This window comes from Xiphophorus hellerii, chromosome 13 (genome assembly GCF_003331165.1).
Source record: "Xiphophorus hellerii strain 12219 chromosome 13, Xiphophorus_hellerii-4.1, whole genome shotgun sequence".
Classification (NCBI taxonomy): Eukaryota; Metazoa; Chordata; class Actinopteri; order Cyprinodontiformes; family Poeciliidae; genus Xiphophorus; species Xiphophorus hellerii.
The window spans coordinates 9,890,307-9,908,021 of record NC_045684.1 but is presented as its reverse complement, the minus strand read 5'-3'; the positions used below and the strand labels follow the sequence as shown (position 1 = coordinate 9,908,021).

Below are 17,715 nucleotides of genomic sequence, written 5' to 3'. Positions count from 1 at the left end.
GAAAAGGTTCTAGTTTCATTTTTCAGATTATTGCCCTTATAACAAGATTTTTTTTCTCTTCTTAGAACAGAAATAATCTGAGTTGAACTAGTATTTTTCCATCAACATTAAAGAATTATTGCCTAAAAACAAGCTCTTGTATCTTGCTGAGAAGTTAGTTTTCTCTAATTTGAAGTGCATTTTGCACCAGAAACTAAAATTACTTGGGAAGATTTTGTGTTTTTGCAGTGTACTGTATGTATAAACAAAAGGTGTTTTTATCTTATGTTGTTTTCTCAACAGATGTGCTTTTTTAAATCTGTATTCTCCAGTTAACAATTAATCGATTACTAAATTAGTTGATGATTATTTAAACAACCGATTAATCATGATTAATCGTTTCAATTTTTTATTATTATTTTTTTTTACTTTTGAAGGTATTTTCTGTTTTGATGTACTTTTATTGCTCAGTATTTACAAGTGTGTACTAGCAGCAGCAGGATGCATGGTGTTGGACTTATTTCAAGTATACTTGGATATTTAGCACTCGAAATTAGACCAAAATCACTTGATAAGATTTAGTAAGCATAAGGGATTTTTATCTTAAATCCAAAATGTATACATATATTTTGTAATGAAGTTTTTACTTAATACCCGCTCTAAACATGTAGGTTTTTTTTTTTTTAAAGATAGGGTTTTTAGAGTCTGTATTCTCCAATTAACAATTAATTGATTACTAAATTAGTTGACGGTTATTTAAACAACCGATCAATCACGATTAATCGTTTAAATTTTTTTAACTTTTGAAGGTTTTGTTGTTTTGATGTTCCTTTATTGCCTGCAGCAGCAGGATGCATGGTGTTGGACTTGGGCTTCGGTGTCCAACCTTCCCCTCCCCCTCATCTTCTCTGCAGTTCTTCCGCTCTCTTGCTTCCCATCGCTACCACCTTTGAGTTTGGGGGTCGGCTTGGCTGTGCTGTTAATCCGTCAGTGAATGTGGGTCAGAGAGTGGGCCTTTGTCCTCGTCACTCAGACAGCAGGGTCATGACCCCGGCCATCATGTGTGCACCCTCCAACACACACACACAGGCTTGTATTTACACGCCTGTGTCTGCAGACAAAGAGCGATCAAACACACACAGATATGGGTGGATGAGCAGATGCACACAGGAAAAACCTGCTGAAATGAAAGCAAGTTGCAACAAAAACTTTGGATCTCAAACGAGAAGCGTTCAATGATTTGATGGTCAGCTGTGTTTGAAGGGTAACAGATTGTTTTTTGGGGAAAAAAACGATTTAACGATTTACCGACCAGAAACTTGGCCAACATATTAATTGATAAATCTTAAAATTGGTGTAAAAATTGCAGCACACCAATTAATTGTTCATGCATGTTTGAAACCTAAGGGACCAAAAAGGTTAAGACTTGTGATTAACTTATTAAGCCCAACTTAGTTTTATTTAAAAAATTTAAGACATTTAAAGGGCTTAACTTTAGCTACATAAATTTAAGACTATTAAAAACCTTTTTAAAACCATTATCAAATGAGTTTAAGAACGAAGTCTCCACAGAAATGTACGATCTTCGTCCTGCCAACTGATATATTTGCACTTACCCAGGATAGACACAAAAAGCTAAGTAGCTAGCCAGAGTATGTTAGCAGTTAAAGGTAGCTTCAACCGTCTCGACTCACAAATGTGTGAGCAAGACTCAAACTTTTGCCAGAATGAAAAAAATAATACGAAAACCTGAAATTGTCCTGCTAACATTTTAAATGTATTAAGACACATTAATTTAATCAATTTAAGGCATTTTAAGGGCTTAATTTTTAATACATGTATTTAAGACATTTTAAGGATGTGCAGACACTCTGGTTTCGTTCTCTGATATGTACACTACACTTTGACAAATTAACGTTGTCAAAGTCTGCAGCCTGAGAGGCTAACCGGGTCAGGCAGGAGGAACTACCCTGACACACTGACTCGCTCCACATATTAGCACTCAAACGCAGCTGAGACGCCTTTAATGAGACGAGCGCAAGGCAGAGATCTCAGCCCTGAAAGAGGGGATTTGAAATGGTTACGCAGGCTGATAAGATGGAATAACAAACAGAGGTTTTATGTAGTTATAGGCTTAAATCTGCCTCTTACACACACGCACACACCAAAATATCAAAGAACGCCAATTACACCGCACTGCATTCTAACTAATTATCCTCTACATCATTAGCATTCTCCATCACGAGTCGGGCGCTTTATCTAGGAGAGAGCAGGCAATAATGAAATATTCATGATTTATTAATCTGAGTACAGAAACAAAAAAAAACAAACAATGGCAACCCGAGAAGTGTGACACCCTCTCCTGCAGCAGCGCAAATGTTTGTTTGCTTCCCGCTCAGGCACTTACAAATCTCCAACAGGAGGCCGCAGTCGGGCGCTGACATTCACATGAGAGTGGCTGTTCCCACTCGAAATAACAGCGTCTCACCAAGATAAGAGGAGAGGAAGAACCGGCTCCGGTTCTGCAGAGTTTCTGTCAACGGCGGCCGGCGGGGACGGAAACGTGGCAACGACAGCCACACATCAGAGGCAGAGGCGGGGAGAGTAACCAAACATTAAACCCAAGAAAGAGTAGAAATACTGTAGTTAAAGTAAAATGTTGCCGTCCAAGAAATTACTCAAGATTGTACATTTCTGTGGAGATTTAGGTCTTAAAATCCTTTCATGAAGGTCTTATAAAGGTTTCTGGAAGTCTTAAATTAAAAAGTGTTTGGTAAAATGTCTACTCAAGTACTGAGTAACTGATCAAATTAGCAGTCATTTCATGTTTAAAAATTACATCATCAGACAAAACAAAATGTAAAGTTAAGTGGAAATTTTGGTGTTTTAAGAACAGAAATGACAATAATTTATATAGGTAACAAAAAATAACAAAATCAGGCAAAAGACATTTTTTCCAAGTCAGTTTCTTTCAATAAAACAACAACAAAAACTGCAGCTGTGTGTCTGTGTCTGGTGAAATTTTGTTTGTTTTTCATTCAGTGGGTAGAAAATCCAGAAATTTACTCAAGAGTAGAAATACTTCATAATACTCAAGTAAAAGTTAAAAAAAAAGTAATGCGCAGTAAAAAGTAATTCTTTTTAAAAGAGTTACTCATATAAGTGTAACTAGTTAGTACCCAGCTCTGGTTGGGGATCTGAGAGGAAAGGAGAAGCAGAATGTGAGACAGTTCATATTTCTACCTCAGTCTGCTCACAGGTGTGTGTTTGGTTGCTGTTCCCGTCATTTAAACGACAAACAACAATCCATAACCAGTTCCTGTTTCCCTTCACTCCTCCTGATGGCCCTAAAGTTCCCCCGACTCCCCTCAAGGTGACCTGGAGCGTCGATGACGGCGACGGCGGCCCGTAAAGTATCTGAAGTACAAAGTCGATGCGAGTCACCAGAGTCGGTTGGGTTTTAAACGGGGGGATGATGACGCAGCTGCTAAGCCTCAGAAACATCCCGTCAGACTCTGATGGCACACTCCATTGCAGTAATGAAGACCCGGGTTATTAGATGAGCTTGCATTTCTGATTTCTGCAGGATAATCGGTTTGCCAAAAGGACACGGAGCTCCAACTGATCCAACTTCGACCTACATGCAGGAATCCTGCTGCACATTTTTCATATTAAAAGCCCCCATTTCCTCCAGACTCGGCCGATTTTAACGTTTAAATTTAAAAGTCAGGTGTGAGTTTGTGGCAAATATTCTTACAGTAAAAACCAAAACAGGAAGGATGGAGAAAACGACAAATGGTAGGATGGATGCAAGGATGAACATTTGGATAGATAGATAGATGGAATGGATTGATTTATGGAGTGATGACTGGATAAACTCAGGAGTGGATGAAAACAAAAATTAATGGCTGGATGGACAAACTGATAAATGGATGGACAGAATGATGGATGAAGGAAAACATGGATGGATTCAAGAATGGGTGGACAGATAAATTACCTGGATAGATAAACAGATGGACAGAATGGTGGATTTATGGGCAGACTGATAAACTAATGAAAGGATGGATGAATGAAGGAAGGAATGATAGCTTTGCGACTGAAAGATGGGTGGACAGGATGACGGACTAAAGGGACAGATTGACAAATGGAAGAACAAACAGATGGAAAGAAAGACAAGGACGGGTTAATGGACGGATACAAGTAGGCCTGCCCTACTTGTATCATTATTTCAGTAATCAATTATTCAATCGTTTATTCTGGCAAATAATCAGATAAAACAATTTGGCACATTCTGAATTTTCAGCAAATGGAATTTCTGTTTTAAATAATAAACATTTTATGAGGTAAAATGCAATAACATAGCATTCCTGTAGGCAAATGATGCAAGAAGTGCTAATGCTAGTGTAGGCAGGGCTGATCTATTGATTAATTTTGCATTAACTGGTTAATAACTGGATTGCAAAAGGTGCTTGATGCTTTTTTTTTTTTTTTACGTAATTTGAACCAGATGAAGCTAAAACTACAAACTTGAATTTTAGGTAGAAAATAATTACAAAGTGGGTTTTTTTATATCTTGCATACAAAATATAGATATTTTTGTGCAGTTTTAGCTTAATTTTTGGCCTTTAAGTAAATGACCTTTTGTTGAGTCTGTACATATAGACTAGTTAACGATTAATCGATGACTAAATTAGCTGACGATTATTTCTAATCGATTAATCACAATTGATCTGATTAATCATTCAGCTCCAATTAAAAACTACATTAAACTTTGTTTATAAACTTACTGAAAATACAAGGAGGCATTATCTTGTTACCAGAGAGAAAACGGTTTTAGAAAAGGTTTACAAAGTCGATTTTCTTTTTATCTTAAATGGAAAATGTGTATATGTTCATACAGCTTTGGCTTAATTACTGTTCTATGTTGTTGTTGTTGGGTTTTATTCAGAAAATGGCCTTTGTTGCAGGGTCTGTATACTACAGTAAACACTTATTAAATTAGTTGATTATTTCAATAATGGATTAATCACGATTAATCGTTTCAGCCCCTGAACTTTAGACAATTGTACAGGGTAAAGGAGTTTACAGCTTTTAGATGCGTCTCTGCTTCTACACACCTGAAGCTCATCTTTATAAGTTGAGTTGATGCTGAGGAGTTTATTTTTTCCTTTGATTCAGGTGTGTTGGACCAGGGACACGTCAAAAGCTGGAGGACGTTGTCCAGTGTGGACTGGAGTTTGACACTTTTCCAGGCTGCACTAAAACCATCTAGAAACTGCAAAGCACTTGACAAATACTGAACAACTGTCTGAATGTGACACAGTACATGACTGGAATTATCCAATGAAAAGATTCATTGCGCTAATTAGCATCTTATAAATAGAAGGGATGATTTTGCGCCAGTGGGATCGCTAAAACCAGGAAAAATGTATCGTGGAGGATGTATTCCGGTTAAAGAGGGTTAGTCAGCACAAAGCATGGGATTTCTGCCAACTTAATTTTTTTTTAACAATTGCAGAGCCCATAATAGCCCTCCACTGTCCTCTCTGAGGATTATTGTCAGCAGCCCTGAAAACTCCCTGGATAATGTAGCGGTGAATGGGCTCCTTTCATCGGTGCTCGGCCATGAAAGTGGACCGGAGTGACTCCAATTGAAGGCTATTACGGCAAAGAAAATCAATCGGATAAATGTACAGAGCGTGGTGAGGGGCTCTGTGTGCGGCGCTGGAGGGTGGGAGGCATTTTCTGCATGATATGCGCCGACGTCCAGCCACATACCTCTGGAAGACGGGTGGAGAGGAGGGCGAGTGCACGCTGGCAGGTGGATGTGCAGTGACATTAAACGAGCTCCCAGGTATGTGGACGCAGTCTGCAGCTGCTCTCACACATAATGTGCATTCCTGGCTTTCCTGCGACTACGCATGCGCCGATTACTAGTTTCAAGGTACACCGAGATATGGAAAAGTCCCGGTTTCTAATTTTCTGTCACACGGTTCCTGTGGTGTAAGCGTTTTCTACGTCTGGTCAGAGATAAAGTGGAAGGACAATTAGCTATTAGCTCTGCAAGTTCAGGCAAGTCCCATAAACTCCCTGTTTAATAAAATAAGGTTCGCTATATGCTAATTCTTAAGCTAACGTAAGAAATTACGTGAAAATGTGAATAAGTGCAAATTGTGCTTATGGACAGCGGCAACCACAGGAGGCAACATCTCTATTTATTAAAGTCAAAGTTTATACCGTCTTGAAATTACAATGCCGGATTAGGATCATTGTAGATAGTAAAATTTATTTAAAAAGAACAGAAATTTCTTTTTAAAACTCAGGAATATCCAAGTTTCAAAAGTCAAAAATATTTGACTTTTGAAACGTTTTTTCTAGAAAATTTTCCAGTTTTTTCTCACAAATTTTTCACCATCTGGAGCTCAGAAATGTTCTTGTTTTTCTTGAGAATTTCTGAGATTAATCTCAATTTCTCAGTTGTTTTTTTTTGTTGGTAGAAATTAACTCCCCCCTCCCACTCCATCTACAATGATCCTAGTAAAATAAAAATTATTTGAAGTTCTAGTGAAATTCACATCTCTCCTAATTGTTAGTTTGGGACAGCGGTCATGTCAAAGGGTGAAAATCAGCCCAGCAGTTCTGCAAACATTTGAGAGCAAATCACCTAAAATGCTAAAACAAAAAGCAAGATAACAGATTTTAGAGCTGTAATGATAAAACCGTGACGCAGCGAAGCTGGGATATTTACCGTGGTAACGTCATACCAGCAGATGCCTCCATGCCAGGCATCTGACCCGTCTAACTGTATAGAAATCCATTTACCTAAAAGCGCTCTGTCAGGGTTTCTGCGGAGCGTGGGTCGGCACCCACAGGGCTTCAGAGTTGATTAAAAAGAAAAAGGCATCAGATTGATTAATTTTTAAACTGGTTACTAAATCATAACAGGAGCAGAGGTTCTCGTTTCTTGGTTGAACTTTGTTGCCAGAGTAGATTTGCAGACGGAGTACAGAAGCTAAATGTGTTTGATGCAGAAGTTTTAAACCACAGAGGAGTTCAGAAGAGGAACAGAAACTCTGCACTGCACAGAAGATTAAAAATAGATTTTTCAGATTCTTTCTTGTAAGAACAGAAATCAAATCTAGCTCTGATGCTAGAAATTAAACGACTAACAGGAAGTGGTATTGATCAAAGCAAATCAACTGTAAAAACAAACAACAGTGGAGCAAAGACTCAGATTTCCCTGAACTACAGCCGGATCGATGATCCGATCGGAAGATGATCCGGGGAAGACGCGCGATCCGTCGGGAGGCAGGGCGAAGCACGGAGCAGAGGTAGGCCAGATCCCGGATGACGCCGCATCTCTCCGGGCGACAGCGGGATGGAGGGAGCGAGAGAACTGGTGGGGATGACGAATGGAAAGACAAGTGCGTGCTTGTGAAGTTTCGTTCCAGCTCTTTCCCATTTTACGAGTTAGTCTGAGGTTTTTTCGAGTTCACGCCGAGTTCAGGAGAAAAGTGTCTTTCCCTCTCAGCGAAACGGAGCTGAAAACTCCTTATCGGCGCCTGCAGCTTCTGCGTCTCCCGCTCTCTGACAGAGCGCGCTGAAATATTTCTGGCCTCTGCCTTTAACCTCAGCAGCAGCTCGACGCAAACACGCCCTCCAAGAACAATGCCGACAAGTGTTGTTATCACATGCCTCCAGTTCATCCAGGCTCCATGAATGCCGAGGAACTCAAACCCAAGTCACTCCTGGAGGAGTCAACCCGACAGTCAAGTTCAACCCTGTGAACCTGGGACGACCCCGCCCTCTGCGTGGCAGATACCTCCCGTTTACAGGTGCTCAACCAAAGGGGAGGTGGCAAGGGCTCATTAATTACCAACTTGACAAAACCGAGACTTCCAAAATTAGAGGTAATTGGCCGTCCCCTGGGGGGCCAGATAGAAACCATGCCACTAACGCCTGCAAATTAAAGCTGTAATTAACCCATTATGACTGATTTATTTGCACCGAATCGCTTTATAATTCAATCAAAGGTGTTGCCTTACATAAACTTCGCAGCAGGAAGCCTGAGGTCCCTCTGATGTTAACAACTGTTTCATAGCGGAGGGCTCCCACGGTTGACTTTCACTTAATTTGCGCTAAATACAGGGTGCAAATCAGACGTGTCCGTGCAGATCCTTGTAAAGGCTGCGGTGCTCCCTGTTGGCGGAGCGGCGAAGGGAAAAGAAAGGAAAGTAGGGAACGCCGAGCTGAGGTCAAGCTGAGAGACCTACAGGTTCAGATTCAGGTCTGTAAATAACTAAATAAATAATATAAGTCTGAAACGATTAATCGTGACTACTCTATTATTAATTGTGATTCATCATGATTAATCGCGATTAATCAATTGTTGTAATGATCATCAACAAATTTAGTAGTGAATTAATCTTCAACTGGAGTATGCCAACTCAAAAAAAGGCAGTTTGCTGAAAAAATAACATATTTACCGAAGTTATTCAGCCAAAACTATACAAAATTCAGAGTTTCCCCCAGGAAACCTGGGTTTCTGTCTGGGAAAAAAAAGGTAAAAGAAAGTAAAGTAGGGAACAAAAGGAAGAACGTCTAGCTGAGGTCAAGCTGAGAAACCTACATGTGTCGGATTATTCGTGATCAAGTTATTTACAGATTCAGGTCTGTAAATAACTTGAATAAATAAATGATATAGATCTGAAACGATTAATCGGATCAGTCATGATTACTCGATTGTTGAAATAATCGTCAACAAATTTAGTAATTGGTTAATTGTCAACTGAAGTATGCAGACTCAAAAAAAGGCCATTTATTGAAAAAAAAAAAAAACATATTTAGAGAAGGAATTCAGTCAAAACTGTACAAAATACAGAGATTTCCCCAGAAAACTCGCTGATCTTGGCAGAAGGGGAGCTAGGGATGTTCACCACCGTGTTTATGGAAATAAAAATAAGAAAAATACAGCCGTAAACTAAATAAAACTTGTTTTTCTGTAGGTTGTGTACAACCAAATGCAATTACTTTTTTAAATGGATCATTTGTCTGCTATCATCTGACAGTAACAGGTAGAGTGAGTTGAACATCAGACCAAACTGTATTGTTGATCTGCGTGTGATTAGGACAGGTGTGTATTTTCAGTGATCTTCTAGTTTTGTCTGCCCTTACACATTGCTGATTGGGCAAAATACTGATCACTAATAAGAGAAAGTCTTAATGATAACGTATGCATAAAACGCCACTGCATGTTATTTACGCTACCACTGTTTTAAAAAAAAAAAAGAATTTCACATTATGTAGGTTTAGGTTCCCACCCGTTGCATGACAAAAAAAAAACCCTATGCACCCTGCTGTTTACGGTTTAGTACAACAATGCATTGATATACGTCTCATTATTGATACTATCAGCTTTCCGTACATTGGTGCTATTGTCCAAAAGGAGCTTTCATAGAGGAATCAATAAATTATGGTAAATTTATTTTTAATATTGTATAAAAAAGGCTTTGGTGGTATAATGAAAAATCTGTAGAATGTGTCAATTTGTTTGTCTGATTAATTGATCAACATGAAGGAAAGTTAAGGTTATTGATGTGTTTAAAAGTTTAGTAACAAAGATCATTTTTTCCTAATTTAAGATCATTTTAATGATAGAAAAGTCCGGCTCTGTTCTGTTGAACCTCTGGAGACAATAAAAAACAAAGATTTTTCATAAAATCAAGAAAATTATGGCATCCTCTTCATGAGACAGTGTCTTCAGTCAGAGGCTTTTTCAAACTTACTGTAATACTGACTGCTGCAGGACATTCTTCCTACTCCTAGACATTAGCATCTACAGCAACTCTCTGGAGAAAACCGTGTAATAACTTTTAATTTGTTGGGTTAATAAAGTATTTTTGAACTGAATCGTATTTGACAATGTGTACAAAAAATGATGCTGAATCTATCAGTTTTCAGCTTGAATGGAAACCGTCTCGATTTCTGATTAATTAACACATAACATCTAAGAGATGGCGTGTGTGTGTGTGTGTGTGTGTTTGTGTGTGTGTCTAATAAACACTCTTTAAAGTTCTTATGTGGTACAAACACTTAACTTGAGTCACTTTCAATATCAGTGAACTGTTTAAAATCCACGCAGAGAGACAATAATCTGTTTAAAAAAAGAAACACCATGTGGTTCAACAGGGCTGCGAGAAAGCGAAAGAGAGCAAGACTTTCAGCATATAACAGGACGGTTTTGCAGCAAGGAGCTCAGGTTTTATCTTCCTGTCCTCTTTTAACCTCGGCTTGTTCTGGAACGTGCTCAGCAGCTTCTTGGCAAAGTCAGAGTTGCAGTAACAAATCTACATTCTCCATGAAGAGACAGATGTTAGGAATGTTAACCGCTAATAAATGACACTAAACTATTATGCTCACTAAAATAACTGACATGATGTTACTTCTGTTACTTCCTAATATAAATTATGAACGACAAAAGGAAGCTGCTTTCTTGAATGCAATTTTTAAACCATCAATTAGGTGTTGAGGAGAAATCTGACATTATTAAGGATGAACTTGAAAAAATCAAACTCTAAAGTGCAAAACACAAATCTGGATAAGGAACAGCTGGATGCCTAACCTGAAAAACTTCACAACTCCAACTTCACTCTGCAGGCGCAGGTTAACATTTCCATGTACTAAGCGCCAGCTCCGGCGTTTTGCATGTGGGTAAGATCCACTTTTACGCACAGACTTTTACGCCTAGCGCGTAAAAGCTCCAAAACAAGCTTTTTAAACGTGGTGAAATCCAACTTACTTGTCATATTCCGCGTTGTCCTTGTCGCACCGTGCGTCCTTGTGTTTCTGCCAGTCCTTCCCATGCTTGCAGGTGGTGAGCAGCACCACGTCCTCCCCGTTGTGGACGTGGTATAAGGCATTCCGCGTGTCCGAGCCAATCCCGGTCAGGTAGCGCTTCCCCTTGAACACCAGCATGTACTTTCTAAAAGGCGGGATGGAGTTGTACTTCAGGAAACCCCTTTCCCCTCCGGTCCGAGGGTGCTCCTTGGAGAAGAGCGGAATGGAAACGTCGAAGTTGGGCCTGAAGTTCTCAGAACCGATGCTCGCCTTGGCCAGCATGGCCTGGCCGATGTCAAAGCCCAGATCCTCCGTGTAGTCCGGCCAGGTTCCGGAGTACAGGTTAAAGATGAGGTGGTTCCTGCCGTCGTTCCACAAAGGCAGGCTCTGGACCTTAGTCTTCAGGTTGTGGACGTACTGAGGGGACAGCTGGTCCCGATCCAGAGTGTCCAGACTCAGGACGAACAGACATGCCTGTCCCGGGTCGGAGGTGTAGAACCTGGAGCCCTCGATGGTGGATAGGATGTTCTGGTAGCTCTCCGAGATCTTCTCCCCCTTCTGCTGGGGGTAAACATAAACTTTGAAGCCGTTCTTCTGACACAGAGAGAAGTCGAAACAGGAATCCATGCGGCACCGCTTGGCCCTGTAAACGCTCCTGTTCACGTCCCGCTTCTGCGTCGGAGATATGTGCAGGTTGTAATCCTCGGTGTCCGTCTGATCCCAGGGCAGGAAGGCGTGTAAAGGGTCCGAGTAGTGGGGCCACGGCTGCTCGGGCCGGTACCCGCTCCTGCTGCGGTCCTGCCGGCTCCTCCTGGCCGCTGGAAGCTCAACCCCTCCGAGGTAGAAGAGCAGCGCCAGGCACGCTCCGGCGGACAGCAGGATCAGGTAGCGTTTTTTGGCCTGCATGTGTCCCGGGAACAGAGGCGACTTGCTCAGGAATAACAAAGCTAAAGTGGCCCCAAGTTAGGCTCTCACCAGCCCCGGCTGCATCGCTCCATCCCCAACCGCCCTTCTTCGTGTTGTGCTCCGAGATCCGGCGATTGATCCAGCGCATGTGGGCGATTTGTACGCCGCTTGTGGAGTTTCACCACATCCAGCGACGCACCGACAAAGACCTGTCCGGAGCCTCTGCGCTGCGGCCGCTTCCCCTCATCCAGGCGGGAGCGCCAGCGACCGGGGTCCCCGAGGCTCTCCCAGACGTGAAGGTTGGATGTTGAACACCGAGTAGAATAAAAAAAGAAAAAAAAAAGAAAAGAAAAGAAAAAGAAGAATAAAGAAAGAAAGAATCCCCGGCGGTGTGAACGCCTCTTCGGCTGGATGTTGTCCTTTTATCGCTCCATGGTGCCCGGTTTGGAAGAATCAAAAACACCGGGAGACGCTTCAGCGGTCCAACTGTAACCTGACAAATCCCTGCATTTCTCTGCTTATTTATCACCTCCGCTCATTCCCTCACAAATATCAAAAGAACATGGTCGGAAGAGAGCGGCGGAGCGGGCGAAGTTATCCGGCCGAGCAGAGGGGAGCGAGCGGCAGCCTCAAACTGGACCGACTCGCTGGGAAAAAACTGCAGGATTCCTCAGACGGAGTGTCCAATTACCGAGTGCTCAGTTGTTCCGATTGTTGCTCGCTAGCATTCCAATCCCGACACGACGCCAGTTGACGTTACGTCCCACCGAGAGGAAGCGGCGCCGCTGATTGGTCCGTGTGTGGGGACGGAAGGGGCGGGACTTGGAGGAAAGCACCCATTCATAACCGGTGTAAATTATCTGATTGTAACTTTAATAATTGGGGGACGCAAAAGAAAGCGAAACAACGTCTCCTTTAAGATGGAAAGAAGTAACGCATTTATCTTTGTTTTAGTCCTTAACTAACGATTAGGTCTTTATTTTCTGTTTTGTTCTTATGGGTCCAGTACACCATAATGCGGTCACAACGTGCAGATGAAACTTATTTTGCCCCCAACAGGCAGCGAAAGGAGCAATATTTTGACCTTTATTCAGATTAATTCACATAACAACCAATTTCTGTTGTAACACACCAACACAGCTGGATGAATTTTGAACATTTTTCTGACTTAAATAATATCCATAAAACTTTGTACTGGTAATTTTGACTCACCAACATAATTTATAATAAAAAATAAATAAATAAAAATTCATAAAAAATGAACATTACAAGGTTGACTTAGGAATGAGTTAAAAAGTTATAAAAATGTTACATTTTTATGTTGAGTCAATGTAATGTAAAAACCTAAAAAAAAGAATTGGTGTGACTTTATAAAAATTTATCGTAATTAATTATCAGTTTAATATAATTGCTAGACAGTTAAGTCAACTTAGTTGAAGTTGTAGCAATAGCTTTTATTAAGTGTTTTGAACTTGATGGTTAAAGTTGATACAACTTTACTGAGACAAAGCAACAAAGAAACTACACTGAGCCAGTTTTTTTACAGTGTACTGCATAGTTTAAAGTGGTAGAATATTTCTTGTTTATTTTACCAATATCAATCCGAATGTGTTTTGAATATACGTCCTCTAATATGGGACAAAATGTACTAAAGTTCAAGGTGTATAAATACTAGAGTTCATTTAAACTAATATCTGTGTAATTTGCTTTTAAAGTTATTTATTACTCTTATAAATAAAATATAAGAGTAACAACACTGATGCCTCGCTGTTGCATTTATTATTATTATTTAATGATTTTGTTTTTAACCAGGAAGTCTCAAGATTTTTTTGAGTTTTTACAGTGTGCAAAACAAAAAGTAAAAGGTACAGACAGTTAAAACATCATAAAATTAACTTAAGTGCAAATTAAGCCAAACATTTACAGTAAGATTAAGACTGTAAAACCCCTAGAAAGGGGTTTATAAATAGAAATTGCACTCCTCAGTTAAACATTTTAATTTTAAATTCAGTCATGGGAATAAAATACTTTGAGTTTTAATGACTTGTGAATTATTCCTACCAATTTTTGGGACACGAGACAAAGCAAATATGGCAGCAGTTTGCTCAAGGCAGCCTTCTAATTTAAAGTATTACACATTTTACAGCCCAACTCGCATAACATAGCTCTCTGTTTGGTTTTATTGTTATTTATACCTTCAGGTTTACTGTAACACAAACGTTCTCAGCTGGGATTTATCAAATCCATCCAGAAAAATTTTTTTAACCTGCCGAGAACGAGTCAAGTTTTTTTAATAAATATAGAAAAGGTCGAAAAATCCCAAAACTAAGCTTGAGGGATACGCTGTCATTCAGTTAATCATCCACTGAATGCCAAGTTTGTGCTAATAGCCCTCTGGAAATCACCTTGCTGGTGGTAAAATATCATTTCTATCCATCAACGGTTATCTTTGATGTTTTTAATAGATTCAGTTACAGAACGAGGAACAAAACAGGCCTTTGTGTTGCATTTGCTCTCACCCGACTGCACACTGGTTCAACTGCTTGTTCTTTTTTAAACAGAAATAAAGAAGCAGCCGACTATATTCTAGCTAATCAATAGATTAAGGAAGACAACCCGCCGAAGTTTAAAATGTAGGACTGGAGTAATACTAGATTATATTCTGTATTATTTTATAGATGTATTTATGTTTGTTGTAATTATGAAGCATTTTTGTGTACATTCAGTTAAAGTAGATGGATCAGTTGATATAAATGTATTTTTCAAGGTTTTCTTTTTAAATGTTCAAATCTGTGTATGCATATATGCAGAGGTGGGGACTCGAGTCACATGACTTGGACTCGAGTCAGACTCGAGTCGTTAAAATCACGACTTGAGACTTGACTTGAAAAAATGCTCAAAGACTCGGACTTGACTTTGACTTTCATGCCATTGACTTGGACTTGACTCGACTTGAAGCTGTTTACTTGAAAAGACTTGATATTTTTTACTCAAAGTCTTAAAATTTAAAACACATTATTTATAAAGTGGCGTCATTAATTAATTTCACTCATTCCGTATCAATATGCGCAGACCGTCACTATGGTTTTCCTCTCTCCTTATGTATGTGTGTGTACGTAGCTGCAGCACAACCAATCAAATTAACAGGATTTGGACGTTTTAAAAAACGCGGCAAAGCTACAAGCTACAAAATACGAAATAACCGCTCGAATATGCTTCCGCGAGTAATTTCTTTTGGCTACGTAGGTTATGAACTTTCGACTAAAAAACGAACTGCAACTTGTAAAACATGCAAGAAGAGAATATCGGATGGAGATGCCACGACGTCCAACTTTGTCCGGCATTTGAAGCTTCACAAAGATCGGTAGGTGGCACTTTTCTTTTGCTGTAAGATAGTTGACTTTAGCTAACTTCGTGTTAGCATGTGTACTCCGGGTTAAATTGGTGATGATTTACCATAAATCCGGTCCTTCAAATGCCTCCACAAATAATGTGCACCGTGTTAGCTCAGGAAGCCGGTGGATAGTGAGCGGGGCTCCGGAACAGAAAGCAGATTCTGGACCTGAACACAGGGAACAGAGTCTCTCTGTCCCATCATGATGATGAGCCGGGTCTAGTATCATCTAAGGATGGTTGGTGTATTTGAAGACATCTACGTTGGGAAATTATATTGACAATATATTGTTTACTGCAGTCAGTGCATTAAGTCAACTGTTTTTGACTTAATGCACTGACCGGCGTGACTGTCACATGTGGCACAGAACCCATTTCCAAGTAGTATAGCTTTGCTGGGAAAAAAAAAAAAAAGACCAAATACAGTGACTGTCCCAAATAAATTTTGTGTTTAGAATATCTGTCCCATATTTACGGAGGACTGAAACTAACATACTTAGAAATAAAAGCAGAAAAATAAATGCACCAGACCTTCCTGAGTTTACTTGTGATAACTTCATTTATACTTATTTCATTTTTTGAAAACTATGATTGTTGTAGTGTTGATGTTTATTTATGAATAGAAGGAGTAAACTGAAGTCAAATGTAATTCATGAAAGGCTGTAATTTATTTTCTGACATCTGTTTACTTCTGACAGATTTGAAGAATACCAGATGAATAAGAGGATCACAAATGAACCTCAAATACATATTTTAAAAAGAACAAATGGTCTAATATTTGAATTTTATGTATAATTGCAAATTATTAAAAAAAATGAATAACGACTCGAAATGACTTGAAATTAAAGGTTCCTGACTTGAGACTTGACTCGACTTTTGCCTGTCTTTACTTGAGACTTGACTCGGACTTGAGGACAGAGACTTGAGACTTACTTGAGACTTGCAACACAGTGACTTGGTCACACCTCTGCATATATGTATGAAAAAAACCTTAAAGTGGGACAAATGGGGAGGATTTTAGGTGACTGGTCAGAAACTGTCATCTTACTGGGATTTTCATGCACAACCAGGTCTCAGGTTTAAAAAGAATGATCTGAAAAAGAGAAAATATCCACTGAGCAGCAGCTTGTGTGGATGAAAAACGCCTTGTTGAGGTCAAAGGTCAGAATGGTTACAATGGTATGTGGAATGCGGTGGGCTCCCACCTATTTGCGGCTCAGTACTCGAGGAGTCACCTACTCCTGGATTTTTCTACGGACCACAACTTCAAATTATTCATGGAAAACTTTCCTATTCGTGGATTTTTTTCCTAAAGTATTTGAAAGAAAATGCAGCTTAGAATGCTGAAATAATTAGGCGTAATGCTAAGCTAATGGGTGGGTTTTACAAACCAACCAATCCATGTCTGCTGTTCATTTTCCTTGCTGCTGATTGGCTGAACAAGAGAGAATTCAAAGCTGCAGTATGTAACTTTTATCAAACTGTCCCCATGTTTGTTGTGAGACAGATAATCTGAGAAAATATTGATTTCCTCTCTGAGCCGCCGTTGTCGTCTGTAGAAATGAACCGATCCCAAACAAAAACAACCAATCAGAGCCAGGAGATTGCTGTCAATCAATCTCATGTACTCGCTGCTAAATGTGCTAGAGATAGAAAAACAACTTACCATTACAGAAAAAACATTTATCTGCTGTCATCGGTGTCCATGCTAACCAGACTGAACATTCATGACAGGCTATGCTAGCTGCAGCAACAATGTCACTTTATGTTTCAGGATTAGACGCCAAAAAACACTCAAACATTTCCCACACAAAGGACAGAACATTCAGTCTGTTACACTATTATGTTGTTAGACTTGATGTTTATTTTGCTTTTATTAATAAGTGATCTCTGTAGCAGATTAGCTACCGCTGCTATTAGCTAATCTAACACTGCGGTGGTTGATTAGCTAATTTAAACACCTGCTCTATTGATGATTTGTCAGAGTTGGTATGAGAGTCGCCTTTTTTACTTTGTAACTAAACCAAAACACACCAAATTCTACAGCATGTCTACATGTCACATTTGTCAAAGTCAAGCTAGCATAACTGAACTACTTCCCTCTCCCTCGCTATTTCTTTCTTATTTAAAACTTTTTCCTGACCTTGTTATCTAGTTGTGGTAGAGTTGACAATTTGCAGCAAAGCTCTGTTTCCCTTTTTCATTTATGTATCAGGTGTACATTTAAGATTTAGTGTGTTATACTGATAACGTAACAGCTAAAACCAATGCTAATCATCGTTAGCCAGCAGCTTTTTGCCCTAAAGCAGGCAGATGGGGGTGGGATCTTGCACACGTGACGTGACAGTTTTAACAAATAAGTAAAAAACACATTTTCATAAAAGTTACATCCAGTAGGTTTAAAGTGGCTGATGCATCATGGACAATGATGATGTTTCACTCAAAGCTCTTCATTTATTCACATTTGAACTTAAAAAGATGCTACAGAGGAGGCACTCTATAAAGAAACTAGAGGTTGCTCAACACTTGCATTCATACTGCGAAGTATTTCACAGGAAAACTGGGACTTTTCATCAAGTCTGATTTATTTCTGACCCATTT

The 17,715-nt window shown here is 39.6% G+C and overlaps 1 protein-coding gene across 1 annotated transcript in view; it reads right to left on the bottom strand.

The window, feature by feature from the left end:
• LOC116731796 (exostosin-1b) overlaps positions 1–12,744 on the bottom strand; it is a 155,902-nt gene extending 143,158 nt beyond the window's left edge. The window contains exon 1 of the mRNA XM_032581635.1: positions 10,778–12,744. Coding sequence (XP_032437526.1) covers positions 10,778–11,721 — 944 coding nt within the window. The 5' untranslated portion in view covers positions 11,722–12,744. The remainder of the gene's footprint in view (positions 1–10,777) is intronic.
• Positions 12,745–17,715: the final 4,971 nt, after the last annotated feature.